Below are 26795 nucleotides of genomic sequence, written 5' to 3'. Positions count from 1 at the left end.
ATCCTAAACTGAACTCCTCTTAGCTTTTCCCTTCCCTGCTGTGTCATCAAGTCATCTTATTGCTCTTGCTTCCTACTTTGCCATCATCTTACTATTTTCCTTTAGTGTCACATGATACCAGTGATCACATGAAGTGTGTCATGAATTCAAAAATTTGTTTTGAAAGATCTGTTCAGTTCCACTGGTGCTTACTRCATAAAACTATTGATTTTTGTATTGACTGTGCAGACAGGATCTGCTGAGCTTTGTGTGCCCATAAGGCACACACCTTGCTGGGACAGTATCAATAACAGCCCTTTCAGATTGCACATTCTTGCATCATGCGAGGTGCGGGGCTGCAAGAACGTATCCCTCTGACGCATGGTAGCATAACAGAAAAAGGTGTTGCTGAGGCAGGACATGGGGGTGGGGAGGTGAGGAAATGAATCAAACAAAGTTCAGCTGTCTGAAATCTCAAATGAAAGAAAAACAGCYTGGGAGAGGTCACAATTTAGTGTTGCAGCTCCTTCACAGAGTGTGATAATTCAGGATTATCTGCATAAATATAAGATACTGCTGAAAGCAGGTAAGTGTAGTAGAATTTTTCTGGTTTGTTTGGACTTTCGTTTTATTACTCTGATACGCTTTTTTCATGCTGGTTGTGCAGAGGCTTTTTGCACAATTTTTCCAGTCCTTACTGGTGAACCAAAAGAAAATGCCTTGGTAGCATGACTTAACTGTGTATTGTATTACTACTAAAATAATATTCAAAATGTCTACTTTAGGTCTGTCTAAATACAGAAAATGACAATCTTCTCCTGGAATTCTCMTAAAGATGCTAAGTTTCTCTAACARCCTTAAAAGTTATTTAAATATTAAAATCTTCTAAAAAAGAAAGTTAGGAAATAATAGAAACTGTACAGACAGTTCTCTAAGATAATARATTTGATTTCTTCCTAAGAGATTAACACTGGGATTGTGGTTGTTTTGTTGTTTGGTCATTGTAGTTGCAGTTTCATAGTGAATCTATAAACTTGTCAGCTTTAAATTCTGCTAATCAAAAGATACTGTACTTAGCCTTTAAGATCATATCTTAACTTCTGAAGCCTTTGCCAACTTAGTGTCACATTCACACTCATGTGTCCTGCTGTTGAAAGGTACTTTCAGCAAGCTGGCTTATTGCAAGGAGGGGACAGAAACATAATCAAGATTTTGATCTCTCAAGGACTTGGCACATGAGCATTCTCTCTGATTCCTTACTAAGAAATCTTCCTCTGGCATTTCTCCCCAAAATGTACCTTCTTCTGCTTCAGCAATATTAAAATTAACAGTTCTAGGAATGGTCTGGGAGATGAGTTCTGTTCCTGGCCTTGCCACTGTCTGATTTGCTGTGTGATCTTGGATGAGTTATAGCCCCATTTCAGTTYGCTTATCTGTAAAATAAATACAATGCTCATGGAACTTCACAATAATTTTGAGTTATGTGAAAATCTGAGAGGATGAAGTTATAGAAGTATATTAAATTGCAGTTCAGATACTTTAATATATCTTTTATATACTACTGCACTTTAGAAAACTTCGATAGCATGGCATATTAATATGAAGAAAATTATCTATAGATAGAATATGATGGRAATTATCTAAGAGATGTTGTGATTTCTTTTGAGAGTTTGAAAAGGCAGCTACAGTGCCTTGCAAATGAATTTGCAATTTCATTTAATTGCCATTTCACTTCACTTTTCACTTTTGCTTTAATTTGGAAGTCGCTAAACATGCCCAAACTTTCAAAGAAGCTGAATTTAAGTTGGGAGAGAAAGAGAGTAATAGGAAAAGAACCATGTTATGGTCTTTGCATCAACATGTGCTAGCATTTTCCTTCCTTAGAATTCTATAACATTTCAGTTTGGGAGTAGGGTATATAGCCTTATCAAGACACTAAACTTTTTTTTGCTGGCCTGTGAAATGTAGCTAGCTTTGAGAAGTGAGGAAGCTGTTTGGCAGAACAGCAGTGCTGCACAGTATGTCAGGAGACAAAGGACAACACAGTGAAATATAAGGGAAAGCAGCATTTGTCCAGACTGGAATCTGACCAGTCAAGGATGGTGTTTATAACCAAAGGAAGGAAAAACCAAAACCATTGCTTGTCTCAGTGTGTTCACCAGTCTTTTTAGCTTAAAACAAGTCATGGGCTTTATTGTAAAGCATCTCTTTAAAGTGGTGACCTTTGGAGCTAGGCTGGATTGGCATACTTTACATTAGCACAACCTCAGCACAGTTACAAGATAAGTAAAGCTTGTAGCTTAGATTWTAGTATATTTGAATTCTGTGTTCTAAAAACCATACTCTGCTTATTACTTCTGCCATCTTACAAGTTGTATTGCAAAGTGAAGCTAGGCAGGAGGAGGAAAGGTGGAGAGCACCATCATCTTGAAACCAACTATGGCTGCAAAGTTGACCTTGTAAAAGCTGTAAAATTGAGCTATGGTTATGCCTTATCTTTTCTGGAAGGCAGATGCAAAAGAATAATAAATTTCCGCAGCTATTTGCAGAAGTTGGAGTGTTCTGTTTGAGAAAAATGTGTCCTTCCTATGTCATGTTTTCACTTACAGAAATGTTTTTCTCTTATGAAATTCACATGTACTAAATGTAGGGTGCCAGGCTGATCACTGCAGCTGTTTAAAATAGAAAAGCAGATGGAACAAATAGAAAGATTTACCACACAGCTTGATCTCTTCCCCTGAAGCAGCCATTCATCATCAGCGCTGCTGAGACAAACTGCAAAACGAGTTTCCCTTCGCAGCTGTGATTGGGCTCAGAGAGGTGGCAGAACTGCACAACAGCCTCAGGATTGGCTGGGTAGGATCACACCTCTGGAATCTGTTTATTTCCCAAAAATAAGATACAATCTTTTACATTTTGCCTAGAGATCTTTTATCTTGCTTTTAATATCCAAATAAGCTAGAGTAAACACAGTTAGCCACTTTGGAGCAGATGTAGTACTTAGATGGGTGGAATGAATTTAAGTTTTKGGGGTTTTGTTTGGTGTTGTTTTTTGGTTTTTTTTTCTTATTTTCTCCTGAGAAAATTATGCCTGTGTGAGTTGTCTAGATCTGTTGTTTGTATTTTTTCTGGGTGGCTAGAGACGATACTTGAGAACTTTCTTGCTTCTTAACTGGAGCTGAAAGTTGTTTTCACATTTATAATGTATTGACTTCAGCTTCTACTAAARGCAGTTATTCTTTTAAAACTGTTTCTGTCTGCTCAGTAGAATGTTCTCACTTGCAGAACTGTATTGCTTTTTTTATAAATATCAAGTTGCTATTTCTGATCATGTTTTAGTGAGCTATAGCTTCTTTTCTATTATATTAATAAATAGATCTGGAATTTTCTTGGTTTTTTTTTTTTTTTTAAGTTAAGGACTTAAACCATTTTGCTGCCCTATGTAAAATAATTCCAGACTACAACTGAATGAGAGATTTGATCATCTGCTGTGAATGTTCCAGCTGAGTAAGTATCTGGCATAACTGAATACATCAGAACTCATTAACCTACTTCCTCTCTCTCAAAGAAAAAAAGGTAGAAAATTATATGGAAAAGACATATGACTTYAGTTGTGGTTCAAATGGGATGCATACAGAAGCAGAAAGCTGTGAAAGGCTAGTTTGTGAAGCAGGAACTTGTGGTTGTTATCAAGTAACAAGGATTGGACAAGCATCAAATACAGCAATATTGACTGTAGGAGTTATTGCCTTCAGAAGAAGAGGCAAAGATACAGAGGAGAATGAGAATGGAAATGGATGAGCAGGAAGAKTAAAGGCAAGAGTGGCTGACTACCAGAAAGCTCTTRAAACCCAAGTTCAGCATTTTTTCTCCTCCCTGAATAATTGGTTTTGCTTCTGTTATATTTAAATATGGATAAAGGCAGCAGTTAGTAATACTTGAATTGCCAATCAGCTTTTCAAAACTTTATTTTCCTGATCTATATAGAATTAACTGTTGAGATTTTTAAGACTAGCTGTGATACCTTCCTGGTGTTCCTTAACAAATACTTAACATTTCCTTTTTAAATCTTTGCACCCTTGGTAATGGTTTTATAAGCTTTCACATTATCCTRTTAAAATTCCTTCCTCTTTGGAGCAAAGTGATGAGGAAATAACACATGCACTTATGGAGGAATTGCCAGCAAAAGATACTTCAAAATCCCTGAAGCACAAGTCTCTTTAATTGTTTGTTTAAAAACTTAACCCAGAAAAGTGACTGAGGAAAAAAGCTTTCTTTGGAAGCTTAAAAACCCCCAAAGCATGGAATCCACCAGCTGCAAATGGATGAGTGGGATGGTAATGGTGTTGTTGATTTCCAATTTTTTTTTGTTAGTTATCAGCCAGATAACAAGCAAAAATAACTTTTGCCCTAAAGAAAACTTTCTCCCTGTTTGATAGGAGAAAGCTAGCAGCCTCATTTCTTTTATGCTCATTTCTTTCTAGCTGTTAACTGGAATATTTTAAAATTAGGGTAATTAAGGGTAGCTATATGAAAGAGGGAATCTTGTTCAGTGCTGCAGAGATTTCTGAAGACTTGCTTTAAGAAAGGGCTTCTCTGGCTGCTTACCTTTTGTAAGCTGTAGGAAGCCCTGAAAAAAACCTTTTATATCTGTGCCTTAGGTCTGATATAACAATTTAGGGTTTCTTTGRTTTATTTGCATTATGTTTGCRTATCCTGAGACTTAGTGAGACTGAAGGATGAAGCTATGCTTTCATTTATTATATTACTATAGTCTTCTGCATTGCAAATGAAAATGCTGAACCATGCTCTCCCCTTTGCATAATTTTTGCTGCCATTTAACCTCTTTTGTGGAACAAAGAGTATGTCTCTTCTCTTTCTCCATAGGGGTAAAAGAGCTAGTATGGCAATTCCAAGAGTTCTTGTTATGTATCTTAGTTGACACTCAACCTCCTAAAATATTTGCTGAAAYTAAGTTGTTTAGTAAAACAGGAAGCTGGTAGCAGAGAGCTTCGAAAAGTATGATTGGATAGAAGATGACGTTTCAGACTGATACCTGCAAAATATGCATGGAAGGGGAAGCAAATTCTYATTTTACAGGCTGTGCAGTATGTGTTTACTGTTCAGAAAACAATGAAATTATAATAGAGCTGTCTGTTCATATTAGAACATTCTRATTCCTATTATAGAATGGGAATGGTATTTTTCTGTTTCCTCCTTATATGAAAGAATAAAAAGTTTTCAATGTCCCTGTTGACTGCAAGCAAAATTAGATGGTTTCTTTATTATTGTTCTTAAATAAGGCGCAGCTAACCTCTGAACCCTTGTTTCTGTAGGCTAGTATGGCTCCCAGTATGGGAGTTCAGACAATTGTGTAGAACATGGGAAAGGTTTTTTGCAAGTGTGTTAAAATGCACTACCCAGCTCTGGCCTTCTGAATGGCAGGTTGCTGGAGGCAGGCRAGGAGTGCCTCAGCAAGGCAAGTGGGCTGTGAGACTTCTACMTTACAGTGTTTTCTGGGCCTTTGGTACTGGTTGCTGTTGTTAGCACTAACCAAGGGGATGACTGTGCCTTTGTCCCAAAAATAGGAGTATCCCTCCCTCAAAAGGGAGGCATGCTGTTGGGAGAGGATTGCACTTGCAAGTAGAAAGAAGAAGGCCAAGTGTSAACGATGTAAATGGAGGGACAGAGAGTTTCACAGGCTGCACCCTGCTGAAGGTGTCCCAAGGAGGGTTGTTAGTGGCTGCTTGCTTTTTCTTAGTCCTCTGCTTAACATATATGAAATGAGAAGTGGGCAACAAAAAGCAAATGCCGGTGCAGCTGGAATAGCTGTGGCTGTTCAGGAGAACTGTTTCTTCCAATGTTTTAAGTCCTCATGTGGGGAGGGTTATAAATAAAAAGAGGAAGGGCGAAGTGAAAAAAGTCAAATTATATTTTAAGGAATTGCTAGGAGATTTGGCTTCTCTTCCCCTCTCAACCTCAATAATATGGACCAGTATTTATCTGCAGAGGTTCATATGTTACTAAAATAACATTTTATTATTMTTGGATGAATTGGTAAAATAAGAAGTTAGTTTTAGCAATTTAGTAACAGAGGATGATAGATATCTAGAGTCACTGATAGGAAGGAGTTTAATGAATATGTGTTTGTTATTTACTCAAGGAGGCTATCACCTCACTGTGACCTCAACAGTGACACAACTAAATTTTGCATTTCACAGCTAAACTTCATCATTTTTTTCTTTTCAATTTGTAGAGTAGGCGTGGATTTTGACAGATCACCAGTTATTTCCAATACTTAAAAGATGCATAAGGCAAAAAGGAGTTCTTAGGTGGCAAAAGATTCAAACCCCAAATCCGTGACTGAAAATATAGTGGAGAGTTTGGAAGCATAGTGTCATTCATTTTTCAGGTGAGTGTTTCTAGATTATGAATTAAATGCCCATGGGGGAAACAAGTATGTTCAACGACATTCCCAACTGTTCTTTTCCCCTGTAAGTGTAAAAAGAACACATGGAGCTTGCTGCTTCTAATTTAAAAAATAAATCAGAAGTTATGTGATTAGTAAATACTGCACATGGTGGTATTTCTCTTCCTGGAAGAAGGGTTAGAGAGAAATATGGACTACTATTAACTAAATTTCATGGTACTTTGCATACTGCTGTAAGGCTCTGATGTGCTGATAATGGCAAATGAGGATCCTACACAAAGCAGAACTGAAAGTCTGTGTAGAAATGGTTTAAAATCATTGTTTGAGTCAAGTCAGTGTGGAATTAACTGTTGGTATGAGATTTATAGTACCAGTTACTCATACACYATTTCAATAATAACAAAAAATTYCCAGGAAATACACTTCAGAATTTGYTCATGTGCATTAGTTGCAAGGAAACCTAGAATTACTTAAATTTGTTTTACTGTAGTTTAAGTAACTACAGTAACTTCTAGGATTTTCGTTTTATTGTAGATCAATATGGTGGGGTGGTTTGGTTTTGAAGTGGCTGAGTCTGTAGATGGGAATGTTCTGTACYTCACTCTGATCTGCTGATCCATTCTTGGCTCCTAGCAACTCCCAAAACAGTGAGACTTAAAGAATTAAGTTGTAGGTTTTAATTATTGCCCTCTGGTTCTTCAGCCTGTAGAATTCATGTACTACAGACTTGTTATATTTTTTTATTTAAGATTCTTACATTTACAGGTTTGTATAACCTGGACAATACATATGTGACAAAAATGTGTCATGAATTGAGAATTKTAGCGGCTGTAACATCTCATCATATTTACTTTATTAAATACAATGGAAATGRCCTATTGGGTAACACTGCACACAGCAAAACCAAGTAAATGTTTAACAATAGTTACAGTAGTTTGTAGRAATGTCTTTGTGTTGCTTTTAAACTGCTTTCTTCCTAATCTGCTTTAAAACTAATGTTTATATATATGCATACATATATATATTTATAGAGGCCTTGCTCCTGGCTTGTCTTTGCTCTTGTCTTAATATTTTTTCATATCTTGATTCTAATTTTGGAAAAATAGCATGGAGAGTTACTGAGAACARAACAAAATAGATTTCTCTTTTATAAAGTGAAGGAGGCGATCTTTTGCTGGTGGTGTTTCTTCTCATCACGTCAGGTTAGAGAAGGGGAAAAATGGAGTGATAGAAAAGACAGAAGGCAATCTCATTCAKGAGAGCACCAATCTATTGTCTAGTTAAACTGAAAAGGAAGTTGCTGTGATTGAGGTGGTAAACTAAACAACAAGAACAGCAGATGGAGGAAGGCAATTGCAGATGTTTGGCTAGGAAAATGCAAAGGCACAGAGAAGAACTGATTAATTCCTTGTGCTAAGAGGATGCAGGAGTTTACAAAATATTATAGATAAATTTAAGAGGAAAWATGTTCAAAATCTCCCTGTGTGTAAGGTTCTTCTTTTAAATCTTGAAGGGAAAGGTGAAGTTTKTAATAGAAGTTTGATTGTCTTTTAGATGATAAAGGCCAAAATTTTATTCCTGAATGATGGWAATGTTTAACTTCAATTATGGTCACTTGTCCAGCATCTTTCATCATGCAGCCCAGGAAATAGGCGGAGCACAAACATTTAATGAATTCTGGAAGTTACTTACATGTTTCCTGGAGAAAGTAGGAACATATCTCATGTCAGCCAAAAAAAAACAAAAAAAAAAATCAAGTCTGCGGTGACTTCAAACTTACTGTGAACTTAGCACCAATTTCAAAGCTCAGCCAAAGTAATAGCTCCATCAGCTGGTGCTGATGGTTCCTCACAGTAAAGAACCTTAATCTAGAAATGAAGGCAGGAGCGTTAATTTGTTTAGACTAGTTTTTGGAATAGCCTGTGCTATTTTGGAAACACTGTTAGAAGGTGAGACCTGACAAAAGCAACCCAGTGTTTTAGTAGCAAGGGTGCAGAGTGTTTGTGTATGTGTTCGTATGTATGGGTTTGTGTGCATATACAACTGGTGGTACTCTGGTGTTACATGTAACTTGTTGTAATATTGTGGACAGTCTCGTGGAGGGAATGAGCAGGGGGCAGTAATTCCTGAATACATCAGCATTTTGTACAATGCTGTCACTAAACATGCATTAACAGTGCTTGCTTTGGTAGGAGAATATTCAGCRTTGAAACCCTGTCTTGGTGGCTGTTAGAATTACATTCCCTTTACTGTGGGGCATTGCACTTCTGTGATATCCTTTTTGTCTTGTGTTTCTTGTTAAAATAAATTATAAGCCTGCTGTGATAAATGGCTGAGCAGGAAACACCTTGGTACCCTCAGTGCTGGTGAAAGAAATTCTTTGCCAAAAGGAAGCAGATAAATAATTGCCTTCCATGCAGAGGGATTGGACTGAGTTAATTTCCACTTGAAGCAGAATGGTATAAGGCAAAAATATATAAACTGTTCAATCATTGTAAAAGCGCCAGATACTGTAGCTTAAACCCCCTCCTCTCTGTCTTTGCTTTTGCTGACAGTAATCTCTCTTTTGAACAACTGAAGGAAAAGAATGAAATTCCATGGAGTAAATGTACCTTAGAGTGACTAATCTAATGTTTGAGGCACTAAATCAGAGCTGGATAAGACTGAATATGTTTTGATTTGGAAGGGAGAAGTGCATGGGTCAATAATTTTGGTTTGTTGGTTTGTAGATCAAATAGGATATGGAAATCATCCTGCATACACAYGAATTGCAGTATTTTTGCACCTTCTAGAACTTTTCTTTTTTTCTGTTTTGGAATGCTACTGCTCAGAAGTATTTCTGTCCATCTAAAATTTCCACGSTYCAAACTATTCTCCWTTTTATCCACCACTGTAAACTGTAGCAATAGAAGTGATTTTGTCTTGTCATTTCTCTGGCTTCATTTGTGAATTTTATAGCTGTACCCTACCCATGTATCTTTCTAAACTAGTGTTGGTTTGTATTACTGAAACATTACCATGTGCAAAACCTGCATAAATATGCCCTGACTTTTCCTTGCAAAGGGTAGTTATGACTTTTTCTTTAAAAGTGTCTCGCCATTTTTTTGCAGCAGATCTTTTGGTATTTGACAGGAGCACTTGAACTACACAAGAGCTTCCCCATTGGTACCACTYAGATTGTCAAGGCTATAAGTGTTAAAAAGAAGGATTTCCCTTTGTGCAGTTATGAGCCTCTGAAGACTATGCAGCAGTTGTAGGCATTGCTTAGGAGTTGGGGGCAGCTATCAGATCAGTAGTGACAGTGGAGGTGCAAGGGTAAAGCTGGGCTCTGTCCTCAAAKCTGCGGTCTCATCGTGTAGACAGTGGCAGGCTTTCCCTTTCCTTGGTGCTGCAGTGGGGGGAGAAAACATTACAGTTGAACTGTGGGTATAATTGTTCGCTGTTCACTGGAATTTCTGGGCTCTAACAGTCTGCTATGTGTAGATAAACTTCTGCTTGTGAGTAAAGTAATCCCTGTACTCTGGGGCACCACCTGCAGCAGCATTATGCCACAGTGCCAAAGTTGGCAGGCTTGAAATTTAGTGGGAGTTTGTGCAGGTGGTGTTTGTGTTCAAAATCATTCATGCAACCTGAATTCTTCCCCATTGAGTGCTGGCATTTGCTTCAATTGCATAGAAAATGCAATCCTCACCACAGTCATCATCCAATTAAATTCTGAGAATATAAACTGAAACTTTAGTCAAGGACAAATTTACCACTTTCCCACGTCCAGCTTTTATCTTCTGAACTTTTTGATGAAGTATATTCTGTGAATCAGGGACTACCAAGAGTTGAAAAAGGGAAGTTCCTGTGTTTGCACACATTGTCTCAGATCTCTGGTGGAGTTCTGGTTCATTGTTGTAGTCTATTTATGCCTTCCTGCAAGTTCTGGAAATGCTGAAACTGCAGAAAGCAACAGTGTGGTTCTGAGCAACTGTACAGCAAGTTCTATTTTAATCACTTTCGTCAACTTTCTCCTACAGTGAAAACTCTCTATCTCTATCATGGGGGGAGGAGGGGAAAGGTAAGTTGTAATTAAGCCCTATTCTAATATCTGATTTACATRTGGAAATTATGAAAACAAATATGTTTAACATTTCCTAGGACTTTCCGARCATTATAAATCAATAAATGGTTGASTAATTAGTTTTGCACCAGCAGTTAATATACAAGCCTATTGGTACTGTCTCTTTGCCCATCAATTCAGGGCATGGAAAAAAAGATAGAAAATGTTAGTTTGCTTCCCAAAATAACAGCATCACAACCTGAATTTGATATTAGGTAGAAAATTTAAACCTGATTCTGGAAGACTGAGTATTTAATCTCCCAGGATTTTTTCTTCTGGCTGGTTAAGGTAATTTGACTAAAAAGCAGTTATACACTGTTTGTATTGGTAAAAAATAAACCTATGCCTTGGCTATTTTGCCAAGTTTAGAGTTGTTTTTCCTAGGTAGGTGCACATGTTCTTAGCTTTCATGAGGAAAAGAAGTATTGACTGAAGCAGACAACTCCTGGTTGGCTTGTTTAACTGACAAATACTTTCCTTCAATACATGTACAGCCTAGCTCAGTAAGGAGGTACTGCTGCTAATGTGTCCCTTGGGYAATAAATAGAAAAGACTCTCAGATTTCATTTCTGGCTTAAAAACAAACAAACATGTTTACAACATTTAATTTTAACTCAATAAATATGAATGTATGTTAAATATCTACATTTAACACTCACTTTTCCAAAATAGAGTATTTCTGTTTTAGTATAAGGGGCTGTACTGTCATTCAGGCTTTTGCTTTAGTGATATTTATTGTTCTTCTGCATAGGAAGTACTGTTTATAAGACATATGAAGTTCAAGTGTTATGAATACTTAAAATCAGAATTGTACATGTTTTGATAATCTGAGCAGTTTTAGAGGATCATAATATTAGCTTGCCAGATATGTATGCAGCTATAAAGTACCCAACATTGCAAAGAGTAGCTGAACTTAACTTACAATGCTGAAAACATATCCCCCATCTCCTAAACAAACACTTTGTCTCAGTACACTCTGTGGAGCATTTTATCTCTCAGAATGTTTCCCGTKTTTGTTAGATGGCTCAGCTCCAGAAGAGCTTTAACATAGTCAGCCTGCCCTTTTCTTGTATGCTTTGCTGATGGTATTTTCCTGCTCCTCATTATTCAGGTCTATAATGAGTGCTGTATTGTAATTATTTCTTCCCTGCATATCCCTGATATATGTATATTTCTTCCCATATCTCAATTCTTCCATGTTCTGTTGTTTCCACATCATATAGAGCAAGGTTTTGTCTTTCTGTCCCAGGAGCTCAAAATTTCATTCAGGCAGAAATGAGACTTCAGGAACTGAGCTGTTCTAGGACTGTTGCTTTAAAGGGCAACCATATCACCCTCTCTTCCATTTGTGCCTGGACATACTAGTCAACCATTCATTGATTCACAATGACCTGTAAGTCCTAGGAAATGTTTAGCCTATTTATTTACCTAATATACTGATTCAAGGATGTAGAGTATGATTGTCTTCTCTATCTCTTTTAACTTAGCTTATTTTGACATGTCTTCCAAAACAGCAAAAATSTCTTAAGGTTCTCCTGTTATGAGTAAATATTTTGTCTTGGCCCCTCTGGAGTCCTGTATGTGTTGATAGCATAACAGATATTTTTCATTTAAATGTTTAAGAATCCTTTCTACATTAATGTCTTTAAAAACAAAAAAACCTAATTATATTTAACTTAGATTTTGTTTTCCAACCAGTTTRTAATTTACTCTGACATACAAAATGTCCTTGTTACTATTTATTTGGGACTGCATTGTGGCAGAAATATTGAGAGCTTAAGCCTGAGAGTTTTAAGTTATAAACATGTAAAATACTCTSTCTTGCTGTCACAGAAAAGATCCTGCTTGAACTAGCAGTATTAAATTTTCTTTAGGAGACAGGTAGCATGAATTAGTTACRTTGCTGAAGTCTTCTGCTGAGCATCCAGTAGCAGCCTTGACAGTATTTTGGAGTACAACTTGATGCGTTGCTGGCCAAAGGGAGAATTTGTTCTAGCAGTGGTTGTTAGGATGGACTGAAGGTTAAATTGTTATGACAATAACCACACTTGGAAACATAATCTATTACTGGAATTTTTTTTCCCAGTTGTCACTATAGGGAAGGGAAAGATTCCTTTGGAACAACTTGTACAGTAATAAAAATGTAAACAAAGACTGTATGTAATGTACAGGCTAGGTTTAGATATAGCTTAATTAGTACAGCAATAACAATAAAATGCATGCTTGCTTTTTGTAAAGTTCCTGAAAGCAAAGTGACTTTTGAACTGCTTTGTCAGGCAAGTCTGAGCCTATGGAGGGACAGCAGAAATCCTGAGGTACCATTAACTTGAAACATGTCAGGTAGCCCAGGCTATGGGAGCACATATTTCAAGCCCAGAGCCTTTTCAAGAGGCAAGTCACCMTTTCTTCCCTGATGGATAACAGTCATTTTCTTTCTGATATGTTGATTTTTCTCCTTGCATATTTCCTTTCCCTAGGGCTCTTTGACTTTTCCACTTGCCAAGTCTTAAAGCTCCTATCTTAGTGGAATTTAAGAAGTTATTTTTATATGACTATTGCCTTTGAGGTACCTGGAAGAGTATTCTTTCTGCCTGTCTTTGCATCAGGTCACTTTTGTATTCAGTCCCTTTGGCTCTCTTCTGCTGCAAAATACACAGACTGGGAAGCATCTCATAGAGGTTGAGAGAAAGAAGTGTTCAGGCTTCTAGGCCTGGTTAGAGAATTGTGAYAATCTGATTCAGTCTTGTATATGTAGGTCAGAGTTGTATTTCTCTCCTAGAAGCTGAATATATTTCTGAAAGGTATCTAAAGTTACTTTAAAAATTGAAGCAATTATGTCCATTTCCTGTAGTAAGCGCTTTCAGAGTAATTTTTTTGCTGCTAGAAAGTGATACTTCTGCAAGACACATTTGTGTAATGTCAATTTCTATTCATTGTGGTTTTCTATGAGTTAATTTATGAATCTGAAAAAAATCCTATTTTTTTTCCTCAATCTTTTTTTCTTCTTAGACATGCTAATGAGTCTTAAAGGTGTGGATATATATATATAAATATATATATATATATATGTAAAAAATTCAAGTTATCTCTCAACTGTTGTTAATTTGCCTGTATTGAGATTTTTAAAGTGTGTATTGAGAGACACCTTTTCTTTGCCAAATCATCAGGAGCCTTAAAGATCCTTCCAGTATTTTCAAGTAATTTCTGACACCGGAAAAGTCATCATATTCTTAAACAATCCGATTGGCATAGTGCGTGCAGGAAAGGTGGTTGGTTGTTTTACCTGGTATTTCTACTTTGTGCATATTGATTATTTCCTTTGTCCTTATGTGTGGGATAGCTGAATTAAAATGTGTTTTCACAGACCCAGAGAATAGGGAAGGTYCTGAAGAGAGCTGTTAGGTCTGTTGAGATGCCCCAGGGAAGAAACAATTACTATATGGAGGCTGTATATGAGAAGTTTATCTGTTTTAAAGACTACCAGTAGCATGTGCCTTCCCCTGTTCAAACCTATCTGTTGGGCAAGGCAAGCTAGTAAGATTTCAGGATCTGTCCTCTACGTACATGTCAAACTGAATTTTGCCTTTCACTCCGCACTTACAAACTGCTTTGCCAATTTTTTTCCCCCCCTTTTTGTTTTTTTAATTTTTTTTTTTTTTAGGAATTGAAATTCAACTGGCTGAACTGGTTCCTTTTTTGTTTCCTTTAAATGAAAGCATTGTTTCTTGTTTCTCTAGTTTTTGGTACTTTGCCCATCCTCCATAAAATCTTGAAAACAACACTAGCCATTTCAGTTGATTCTGTATATATTTAAGGTGAAATGTAAGTAAATTTTTTAATTGGCTAAGCTTCTTTATTTCTTTCTAGACTGACRTCTTCTTTGTTGATGTTGAGCTTTGAGGGTTGAAAGGAAGTTCAAGTGGTTTTGTATGAGTTATTTTGCCTTTTTGTTATTTTCCATTCACTTATTATCTCATCCCAGAATTTCAAAATTTGATTTAATAGATGCTGAAATTCTGAGGTTTTGACAACTTTTTTTCTTTCAGGGCCATGTAAGTCTGTGTTCCATGACATAGCCATATGATCTTGTTTGTCTCTGTTACAACATCTTATTGGGTCTTAGTTGCATATGCTAGTGGAAATAGAAGCTGTTCCAAATAATTCAAGTTATTTTTGACCATTAACAATATAGACAAAATACAGTAAGCAAGCAAGGATAATGTTATTTCTAAGTGGAATGTGGATAGACAATCCAGACAAGGATTTCTATGATAATATCATATTACCTTAACCTTGATACTTGAATTCTTTCATTTGATGTTAGATGGGCTGTACTAATGTTTACCTGGAGAAGGAGCTCTATACAGACTCTTTTTTAATTTGCCTTGACTTATTATTTAGGTCGAATGAAAGAGCAGGAAGTCAGCTGAGGCTTTTTATACCGGWGTCAAATTTCCTTGTCAGAAAAACTTTTTTTTTTTCTTTTTAATGTTGTGTTCACACATGCACACAAATTCATTATGGTTAACACAAAAGCTTAAAAAATAGATTTCTAAAATACAAGATTTTTAGGCATTTTTATAGAAGAAAGTCTTCTGCAATTATGGCTAGCATTTAAATAGTGTAGTAGTCCCTATATTTATCAAATAGCTGTGAATTGTTTGCCAAAGTAATTTTACAATCAGATGAATTATAGAAATCTTTCAAGATAATTAATGATTTAGATTYTTTTGTTTATGCAGGTATGCAGACACATTTAAAAAGGTGAATCTTGAAATTTGATTTTTAAAATCAGCATAATTTTCTTGGTAATACATTTTGACAATTTTTGTCTGATTAAGTTGAAAATGAAAAGAGAAACATTCAAAGTGAGTATAAAAGTTCCATTATAAAGGAATGATTGCATCATGTTAATTTAAACTATCAATGAAACTGTAAATATATTTGACTTCTTGAGATATCACTATATTTTCCCTCTACTCTTTGTCATTTATTTGTATTTATTAAGTGAAAAAGAACATATACTTTCTTAACAGAACATGAGTGAAGCCTACCAATGGTTCTTTCCTCACTCATTTTCTGTAAATCCCTTTCTCATACAGAATTAAATCCTTTTATAACTAATCTTTATTATAATTTTCTCCTTTTGCCCAGATGATTGTTAYTCTCTAGCAGGGAAGTCTGTGGCCTGAGACTGGGCCAAAGGACCAAAGAGTCTTTTGGGAAGTGCCTTGTCAACAAGGCTGACATGCAAACCAGAGATGCTTGTATTCCTATGCYTGTGTCACAGCTGGGCACAGCTGGTCTTGGGAGAGAGGACCTGTGCTACAACTGGGGCTTTCCTTATCAAAAACAAAAGCTTGGAATTCTACTTGTGATCTATTAGGCAGGTCTGCAAAAAAAGATGATATTCCTGGAAACAGGCTGATGAGCAGGGCCTTTTAGATGTTAAAGCACAGTTGCCAAATGAATGAGTCACGCCGGCTGGGCTGTATCCACTGTAATTTATGGCCACAGCTGAACTTACTGAAAATTGCAGTGTAACTGGGCTAGCTCTCTAGAGTCTYGGGTAAACAAAACCTGAAGTTCTAAGCTTGTCAAATAAAATTTCCTTTGCCTCTTCCATTTTATTTTGAGGACTTTAAAGACTATTGCAGATCTATTTAAACTTTTGTGCTCAACACATGGAGCAATGAAGCATATGTTTTTGCAATAATATAACCAAWGTCTCCATTGGGTCTTTTGAATTGGTTGTCTCCAACTGAAGTTTTGAAAAAGTATATGCATTTAAGTATTTTTATACATAGTATTTATCATAGGCAGTATATCCAAAGGTTAATCACAGAGTATACCAAAATTTACTGGTTTGAGCTTTTATCATACAGACTGTACAACAATCAGGTTTCTTTGTTTTTGAGGTTTACAATTTGTCAGTTCTAGAACTTCCTTGCTGTACTTGAAGATACACAGCAGAAAGAGCCAATTCCCTTTCATGCTTTGATTATGTGTCTYTCTGAAATCATAATACTACAGTTCAGGTAAAAGTTTTCATTGAGAAGGTGTATTACAGTATTAGAGAAATCAAGAAGGTTGTTTCTTCAACATACAGACTTTTTGGAGGTCCAGGTAATGGCCGAGTGAGTGATTCTTGAGTTTCTTTTCTGTCCCTCCCTATTTATATGTTGAAATCAGCATTTCAACACTAAGTTGACATGAGTAATCCAGTAGAATCTTTGGGGTCCAGTTATAGAGAATGTATGATAATTTTGAATTGCAAGTAAACGACATGCAGATAGTTGGATTATGCATATTTAAATGTGCTATTTTGGAAGCTAAGCTTTTCATAATTTTTTTTTCTGAAGCTGAAAAGGGTCTGAGTTTGAAATCTTGCTTGGCTCATCCAGTTTTAATAGATCAAGTTCAACTACTTAAGCTTYAAGCCTGTAGTTTTCATGTTTAAAGCCCAGAATTACTTTCACCTGTTATGAGGAGGAAGAATTGGAACTGAATTTCTGTCTTTATTATAATACACTCCTACAGTGTCTCTTATCTGATCATAAAGTGCTTACACTTTTCAGAAGGAAACCACAGTAGCAGCTGTTCCCAAGCTGACTTGACAGTACTGCAAGAACAATGTTTGCATAGTTTTGTCAGTAGTGTGTTTTGCAAATGCTGTTCCATACATAACCATCAATAAAGTATAAGCTGGTTTGAATCCTGATGTAAATAAATGCACACTGGGTTATAAAAGCTTCTTTTTAATTTGGTTTTGTCTCTTTCTTGTTTAAGCCATTTGTAAACAACATTAAAAAGGTATGGAGATAGCTTGTGGCAGTTTAAACAAACCCATTTAAAATAATCAGAAGCACTTTAACTGCAAATACTGCATATAGCTAAGGCCATGGAAAGACTGCTTTCTCAACAGATCTTGTCTTCTCTCCCAATACAGCTATCTGCTGAGCATATCTGCAGGAATGCTCACTGCTTTTGAATCCTGTTAGGTCAGTGAATTCTTCAGTAGAGTAAGAATGAATTGTCCAGGATTGAGCAGCATCAGTAAAGCTGTTTTAGCTGCTTGAAATCTGATACCATTTCTAGTTTTGTATGGTTGTTAATGATGTGAACAGGGTGAAATTATAGGTGTGCATCTGGGATATAACTTAACCTTTATTATGGTTGAATCTCTTCTGTTAAGTATTAGACCAGTTTCTCACTTTTAAAGGCGTGTTTTATTTGCTCTGAAATGGTGAAAACAGTGTCTCAGTTACATGGTTTCTGCACTGGAGCTGGCTTGTGTTCAGACACCTTCTCGCGCTGATGATCTGTAGAGGTGCACTTTGGACTTTGGACCTGGATGAATTTGCAAGCTCAGCTGTACAACTGTAGAAAACTTGTTTTAAAAAAGCTTTGTTTATGGACTAAGTATATTTCCTRTGGAATAATTTAGATACAGTGCAAGGGCAAGCAAATAATGCTGATGGAATCCAACTACATTTTTAAGCAGAAGAGAACTCTTTGAGGTGTAAACTGTAGGAAAAGGATTGCTTCTCTTAATGGTAAGGTAAGCTTTCAGTTTYAGTAGGAACAATAAGTATTTCAGATAGGATAAATAAGATCAATGTATTTAAAGATGACAATAATAAAGAATAGGTATCAGATATTTGTGGAGAGAGATTTCACGCTGAATTTGATTACATATGTAGTGTCTTTTTCCTTCATGGATTGCTATACTAATTCATATATTATTACATATATAATTTTACAAACAATTAACTGTTACCATGTTATGACAGTTCCCAGACATTGTAGTCATTGACTTTGTTTTCACTGTGGTAACTGCTCTAGCCTTATGTTTTCTTTTTGCTGCTCTCTAATGAGATTGTAAGTTTTAAAGTAGAAAAAAGTGTCTTTCTAAGACTTTYCATAGGAAATTATTCCATATAGACTGAAGTGCCTTATTATTGCCTCAAACTGAGCCATAATARTGAATAAGAAGCCAGTTTAACAGAGAAGAAAACTTAGCACTGATTGACAAATAAAGGTGGAAATGGGGTTTGTGTGCATGACTACAGGCAATCTGTTTCTATTTTATGAGTTCTTAAAAGGAGACAGGGAGTCCTAGGTTATGTGTAGGATGAAAGGAAAGGGACATTGCGTGTTAAAACGACCTACAGTTTTCCAGCCATATTCTCTCCCTGTGTATTGTATACACACATGTGCAAATCTTCACAAATTAGCATAGTCCAATGCTCCAGTGCATGGAAAGGTGCTCAGCTACAGCACTGTCACAGCTGCACTCAGCATTGTTTCCTYTTTTTTTTYCYRTAGGATTGATTTTTGTTGTCACATAAGTTGAAGGTGTCCTTGAGTCCTTTTCCCTTCTACCCTGAGTTTTCTTTGTGATAATGTTAGAAACGTCCTTTCGCATTGACTCTGTAAAACTCCTGCAAAAACATACTGTTACCCACCCATCACCTGCATCTTRCCCTGGCTGGAGCCTGGACTTCCATACTTTTGTTTCACCTCTTCCTATGAAAGCTTGAGAAGAGTTTCCATGCATTCCTTCCTTTTATCAGATATGATAAGCTGTGACTGGTTTTTTGAAATCTGACCATCATGCACTTGTAGGAAGTCTTGCTTGGAGACTCATTGGTCCTGCTTTTGTGTGATTTTTTCCTAGGTATACCAAGGATCTTTAAAGACTTTTATTAAACAGCTGTGTATTTTTTTCCCCTTTGTGTGTGCCTTGAGAGGCTTGCTGATAATCATCTCTGTTCTTTGATGTAATGACGTCTGTTGTGTGAGGAAAAAAATACATGGACCTTCCAGGATGTAGGACAGGATTGCTTTCTGTTGGCAGAGTTCATGTGAGCAGGGCATAGGGATGTAATTGTAGTAAATTGCCACCAAAAGAACAATAGAAGAGAGCACAAGTGGAAAGTTCCTTCTGAACTTAAGATACTGCTAAGGAGGCACAGAGAGGAATCTCTCACCRGGCCAGCCAGGCAAGAGTGGGATTGACTCTCTTCACTCTGTTCTGGTGCAGCCTTACCTTGAGTCCAGCGTGCAGTTTTGGACACCACAATACAAGAAGGATATAAAGCTATGAGAGAGCATCCAGAGGAGGGCCAGCGGGAGGATCATGGAGGGTGTGGAGGGGAAGGCTTAYGAGGAGCTGAGATCACTTGACTTGTTCAGCCTGGAGRAGATAGCAGTAYGTTAGCCACTACTTGTTTTCTTCCATAGCAAAGGTTGYACAGAACAAGTAGAACGTTTTGTCCCTGTCTTCTGAGGCAAAGATGAAGTAACAAACTTGCTGTCCAAGGTCGTTACTTACCTGTCTCTGACGAAGTAAACATCTCCCTGGTAGACTAACTAATAGTGSGGCTGCTGGAGAAGAACAAGAAATTCTCAAAAATTAGTGAGAGCTGGCACAAAAGTGGGGTTGAATGGAGATGGCATCTAAGCCCTTTGAATCACCCTTGTCAATGATGTGCTGCAATTGATTTTATTATAGAGTAGGAAGACACCTCTCTTAATCCCCCATCGTCTGCAAAGTGTTCTACTGTGCCGTAGGATTGTGTACTGCTGCTCTTCCTAGGAGCTTCATTCCCCTGCTCTGAAGAGTTTATCACAAAACAGTTGTTCTTTTGAAATTTTAAATCACCCTATTCTTTATCCATGCCCCTCTGTTTCTCAGTCACAAATCCACTGTAACCATAGAATTGAGAACAACAATGCTTTGAGCCATGGTGAAGTTGAAATACCTGCTGTCATTTCTGCTCTGTCATGCACTGTGTTTGATGCTGTTTGCTTCTAGACTTGKGTTTGTTTTGCTTTGTATCTGGATAAAAAGACAATTGAGCAGTTGAGTCACACTGCAAGAACATAATAAAAGTCTTTCTTAGCARTRTGTTCTGTGAGAACTGGTGGTATGYTAAATTATTCAGCAGTTAGAGAAGATAATTTTTTTTTATAACATAGAAGAGTCATTCTATGTGCACAGATTCATTCAGATAATGGTACCAGCTAAAATATAGGTCTTAATAATAAGGGTACTTGAGCACTCTTTACTTTAGCACTCATGACACTTCTGTCACTTCAAACAGGTTATGTAAACATCTGTCAGGATGACAAAGCTGTAGTTGGTTCTGCTGAAACAGAAGGTTGGTCTTGAGTAGGCTTTCAGGGGTCCTATCTGTCCTTTTTCTACAGCTGKGATAATTTTGTAATTTCCTTGTGGCTGTTCCCTAAGTATTCTACATGGTGTGCTGTACATATTTCTTTCAAATGTGTTTCTCTTAGTGGYCATGAAGATTAAAGAATATGCAGTACTGTGAAGAATATGTAATAATTTTCTGCCACTTGTCAATTAGTTTTTGCACCCATCAGGTAAGCCAGGCAGAGTTCAAGACCTAAATATTGAAAATAAATAGCTGCTCATTTTGCAAAGTTGCATCAAAAAACACCAAAACTGTTGGCTAAACCTCTTTATCATAGCATTTTTCTTTGAAATKCCACTTAATGCAGTTAAGTTGTCTGACCAGTATTTCTTCTTCTGCTCTGGTATTTGTAGCTGTGGAGCCTTTATGGAAAGAATTATTTTCTGTTTTGATGGGGAGGAAAAAAACAACTAAAAACATTTAGCAAATGTTCTAAACTTGTTCTTTTTTTTTTRATTAAAAATAGTGTTGTAGCTGTTACAACAACAAATCATACTTGTGGGGAAAGGTGCTCACTTTTCTTAGATGAGCTCATACAGTTGATAAAAGTAGATAAGCTTCTAAGCCTGATCTGAAGTAGAGCTTGCCCCCTGTAGTTTTCCAACTGCTTCAGCTTGTATAATGAAATATGTTATTTAAAAATAAACTTCATTTTCTTACAGGATTCTTTGGTAAATACTTTCAAAACCAGAAATTCCATGTAGAGTGATCTTCATATTTACTCTGATCGAATTTCTGTTCTATAACGCTGCTCCTCATATAGAGTTCTGTTTTTAGTTCTGTTTTTAAGTATTAATGATGGAAGATGTAGTATAGGGGAGATTAAATTCTGGTAAATAGKATTTACCCTCTTCTAATCTGGACAGAATTGGGGTTTGTCTATTTTTCCATGAGACCACGAGACAGTTGAATCTAGCCATTCTTGGTTTTTAATGGTAGGCCTTGTGAATAACCAAAGACTTCATTTTCCTACCAGTTTTCCAACAAGTAAATAGCATCTATGGGTTTAAGAAATAGAGTAACAGATGTTTATACCTTTCAAAGGATTTGGACTTTTTTGACTTTCAGAATTTAAATTCAGTTTCACTGTCATGTCCAGGAAGCTCTGAAAAGTACTTTTTACAAAATGCATTCATGGGGAGAAGTGGTCTTAATTCCAGCAGTGTGCATTTGTTCAGATGGGCCACWGGAAGTGCCATCAGTACTTGGCTATAACAGCAGAATACTTCCTAATGGGAATAAATGTTCAGAAAGGAAGATTGCTGGGTTTGGAAATGCTGTTTAGAAAAACTGATCTTTAGAATATGGCGTGCTGAATTACCACAGTAGCGAGCCCCTTCTCCAAAGGAATTCTTGGTCTAAATTTTCTTCATAAAAAGTTAGGGGGCCCCCAAAAGCCCTATTTATGTGTTTCCAGGGAACACAGTAAATATTCTTCATGGAATAACCTTAAGCATGCTCAGAAGCTTGTCATCTTTGTGTGGCTGTGCTGTGTTTACACAAGCTGCCTAGGTGAGATCACTTGCTTTGCAGTGTGATTGGTACGTGCCATGTTATTAGCAGCTCAGCCTCATGGGGATATGGCTATTCATAAATGCCCACATAACATGATGAGGTTACGGCGAAGGAGCCAAACTGCACGTTTTTAGATCATAATCCTCTTAGGTACGTGCATTGAGGCAGGGGACCTGTGACTGATACTCTTGATGTTTCAATGAGGCAGCTGCCTGACTACATTCATGTAGTAGATGCAAGGTGATTTTTCAGTTTTTGAGGTTCACCTCATCTTCCACAACCCTTACAGAATGGTAATCCAGTCCTTTTTAGTGTCATACTAAGCTGGTAGGAATCCTAACAAATAGGGAGACCTGGCCATTTTACCTAYGCTAACTTTGTAGCCCAAACAGAAGAAAATACCAAGAAACCCTCTTTTTTTTCAGTAGGAACTACGTAAAACGGTGATGAGATTTAAGGAGGGATTGGTTTTGCTAAGTTTGTTTCTGTCTTCTCAATGAGGAGTCCCTGGGTATGTCATCCAGAGTAAGGACTGGACCACAAAAACATTGCTGCAAAATAGTCACAAATGTGAGAAGTATATTGTCATTCAAAATACGCTGAAGGATATAAAACTATAGGTATTAAATGAAAAAGTGTATTTTCTACGGAGTTTTTATGCAGATTTATACAAATATAGCTGATTGAATATAAGCTCATTGAATCTCCCTAGGGCAATTGTATATTGATGTTCTTCGTTTTCACCCTAGATTTGCATGGAAGCAATGTACTCCCAAGTTATCTGTGGCTTGTTTGTTTGTTTCCTTAATATTACTTCCCAGTGGAACAGCTGTCCCCTTCTGCAAGTAATATTCTGGTCATGTTTATGTAGTGGTTTGTGCGATGCCTTGGAAAAAACATAGGCTGATAAATATCACAGGTAAGTAATTGGAATATGTTTACATCATTTTTTGTGGTGCAGCACTGTGGACACACCTGAACTAGCTCTGACARGCTGGTACAATGAGGTGAAGGACTGTGCCAGGAGATAACCTCAGGTCCCAGAAGCTGCCCAGCTTTGCTGCACTCCTGTTAAGAGCCCTGTGCTGAAAGGGCCATGCTGCTGCCAGACCTGGCGTGTTGAGCAGCTTTCTTTGGTGCTGTGTGTCATGRCTAAATAGTCCTTGTTCAAATCAATGGCCCAGATTCTTACAGAGCTTTTTCATAAAGCTCTTATTGTATCCTGGACAAGACCAAAGGAGACAAATCAAATGTTAGGCTATGTTACAGGCAAGGGAARCCAAGACAAGACGTGGCATTGTACCATTTTCACCTTAAATGCTCTTTGGCTTTGGCCATTTTACAAAAGGCACGTCAGAAGTAGGCAATTTATGTTACCAGAATAGTCTGGATTTTGGATGGGATGAGAAAGGATAGGGGAGGGATTAAGGGCTGAAAAGAGCTAGTTTCATGTTCCTGTTTGTTGTTTTATTCTAAGAAGTGATACATAAATTAAAAGCTGTAGTAAGTTTTATCTAAAGCAGAATGTTACAGGATATTCTGGAGGCAAGAGAAAAAGAACCTTAAAAACAAGTTCTCTTCTCCCACACATTCTTCCTTCCCCCAGAAATCCCCACTTGCCAGTCTCCATTGTCAATATTTACATTATTATACTGAAGGTGTACAGTTATAAAAGTCTTGACAGAGAATAGCAAGATCATCAGTTACATAAAGGAAGGAAAAACTTAATTATTATGGCATGCCTGGACAGGCTCTTGCAATTTATATGTCTCTTTGTTATCGGCTAAAGGTAACTGGTGGGATGGTAAATGATGATTTTTTAGTATATGGTTTGAAAAAATGGAGAAGGGGAGAGTGAAGGGGCAGTAGAACTCAAGGCACTGTAGAAGCATTAAATAGCCCTAATGTAGAGCCCACCCCACCAGCCATGCATAAGGCAGCCTGTTTTACCCCTACTGTGTGCCAGGAGACTGAGATAAGGTTAATCACTATGTACAGAATTCAAGGGCACAGTTTCTTTTTSCTTTCTTACCTATACAGGCTTTTCAATTGACTTTTAATCCTTCTTACACAGGCTGTTTAAATCCGATCAATTGTGTTAACAGGTACTCCTGCATCGTTKGCCATTGGCCTGTAGTGTTAATTACAAAGTCGATGATAATTTGATGTCTCTGAGAAACTGATAATTAGATGCTCYGTGTAACTCTGATTTATTGAATTTGTTCTGAAGATGAAACATAAAAGCATCTCAGTTTTCTTTTTCAGATGCTATAGAATTAATAACATACAAGGTTGTCTCGAATGATGCAGATTTTAGAAGGCAATTGTAATAAAGTCCATAGAGTAATATGAAGACTGGTTTTTTTGTTTGTAACCACTGCTGTATGAACTGCTGATGTAATCAGCTGGAATTGTCCCAAGTTTGGGTGAGTGTTTGTCCAAGGAGAGAAAACAAATATAGTAGCCACAGTGGGAGGAATAGATAGGCTACCATTTTATTTTCACATCAGATTGTGTGTTTCTGTTTTCTAGCAGCTGTGCTTAACAATAAAACTTGAAAGTTCAATTCTATGAATTGATCCATCYGAACAGATTATACAGCAGATTTTCCAGGCCTTTGGGAAGGGTTTCGTTGCAGTTTGGTCACAGAYTTAGGTAAACCCATGTTTTCCATTAAGTCCTTGCCCCTATCTTAAACTTTCACTGTTTGAAACTTCAGTGAAGTRAACCACATAAGCTGCCTCTAGTCTGAGAGATACGGTTCTCACTCAGTGCTGATGTACCACACAGCCATTTACAAGGTTGCTGTCCTGGGTCAGTCCCCATACTAGCGGGCTCTGTCCCTAAGCCAGACARGTACAGGGATGCCTTTCCCTAGGAGTTTTTGGTCCTGGATGCTCTTTGTTGCTCTCACCACCTAAGCCTTTGGTTTGCCATCCTTTATTTCCAGAAACTGCCTTTTCTAGCTTTGCCCTCTCCCCTGTCCTAAATGATCAGTGGATCCAGCTGTCAGGCACTGGGGAGGAGTGCAGCCTCTTTTCTTCTACTTCTACAAATGTATTTTGTACAGGGAGAGTTTTCAGCCTCTGTTTAGCTTCCTAGTTCTTTCAAAACAGAAGGAAGTTGTGGTGTGATCCTAGCTGAAACAAAGCCTGCATTTATTTAACCTGTGCAAGTTTCAGCTTCATAACAACAAGCTCAAATTTAGATAAATTCTCCTAGGCTTTGTGTTTCCTGGGGCAGACCAGACATTTTCAGTCTGCAAGTGGTTTTGATAAAGAGACATCAGCAAACAATAATGAGCTCTTGCAGAGCTGGAATTTTTTKGGGGAGAAATAGCAGCAAACTGTATAGCAGAGCAGAGATGAGACTCTTGCATACCATGAAAGAAAATCTTTGCAGGTGGAGGTTTAGAGAAGTACTGGGGGCCTGCTTTGGTTTTGGGGCATTGTCCTGAAACCTCAGTACATTGCTGTAGCTCCTTCTAGTTCTCCTGTCAGTGAAAAGCTGAGCTAGTTTGGAAAGCAGTAGGGTCAGGAGAGACTGAAAACAATGAAGCAGCAGAAAACTGRCTTCTGTGTTCTGAATTTTGAGCCTCTGTTTGTTGAATGGGCTTCCCATCAGGGAAAGAACTTGGTGTACAAGCCTTACTGGCACATAAGAGAGCCACATACAGTTGATAACATCTAAATGTGAAGAGTTCTTMTATCTACATTAGAATCATATTTGAGCAGATTTCCATTACATAAAATAGGTCATGAACCCAGGGTTCTGCTGCAATGTCTTTACTGTGCATTCCTCTGAATTGCCYAGCTGTGCTTGGCTGTACTAGTCAGTTTGGAAAAATACTGGGCAAAGGAAACAGTTGGAAAACTATTTCACAGTATAGAACAGACGTGCTGATTCTTGGAAGTGCCACTTGGAAGTTAATTGAAAACCTTTGAAGCTTTTTTTCCTGGGTCTTTCTCCACCTACTTTTAACATAATTGCAACGCTGATTTAATAGGTTTTCAAATTGGTTTAAGGGCATCTAAGATGGGACACTCTGCTTGATGTAAACTGTTGTTTGTGAGCAGCAAACCGTGGAGGTCAAGGACCCTTCTACCACAGGAACTGTAGACTTTCCAGGGTGATGTACAAATACACTTATGTAATGTTTGTGGTTGTTACCAGACTAAAAATATATGCTGTTTCTTCAGACRTGTTGCTTGAAATCTTCAAATCTAATTTGTTGACTCTAGTTTCCTTCATGTTCCTTTCACAATGTTCTGATAGTTACAAGTTTTCTGAGCAGCTGCCTACTCCCTTTGTCCCCTGAGACAACTGGGAACACAGGCTAAAGGTTGTAGACAGTCTGATGAGGAAGTTCATATTAGTGTCAAACACAGTTGGGGATCTTCTCCAACAGTTGGTGGTAGTTTTGTATGGCGAGAGGATGAAAACATTTAGGGAGACACTGGTGTAAAACATAGGGAAAGTATGGGTGCAGCTGTACTCCTTCAAATCTGATGGTGACCAAACAGCAGCATAAATGCCATTAACA

General features: G+C 37.4%; 1 protein-coding gene across 4 annotated transcripts in view; it reads left to right on the top strand.

Annotated features, from left to right (window-relative positions):
* Window positions 1-26795, top strand: part of SESN1 (sestrin 1) — a 78293-nt gene that overhangs the window by 23524 nt on the left and 27974 nt on the right. Inside the window, exon 1 of one of the 4 annotated variants that reach the window (XM_057390155.1) lies at window positions 487-565. The exons of 1 other annotated variant lie outside the window; for it this stretch is intronic. Coding sequence is in view for 1 of the 3 variants with exons in the window: in XM_057390153.1 (XP_057246136.1) it covers window positions 18068-18070 (3 nt within the window). In the remaining 2 variants the exon portion in view is untranslated. Of the gene's footprint in view, window positions 1-486; window positions 566-17886; window positions 18076-26795 lie in introns of those variants that run through there. 2 more of the 4 variants (XM_057390153.1, XM_057390154.1) reach the window with 2 other exon arrangements.

Source organism: Malurus melanocephalus, unplaced genomic scaffold (assembly GCF_030028575.1).
Source record: "Malurus melanocephalus ecotype Western Australia unplaced genomic scaffold, MMel_1.1 scaffold_23, whole genome shotgun sequence".
Lineage (NCBI taxonomy): Eukaryota > Metazoa > Chordata > Aves > Passeriformes > Maluridae > Malurus > Malurus melanocephalus.
This window is presented reverse-complemented; position numbering and strand designations above follow the sequence as displayed.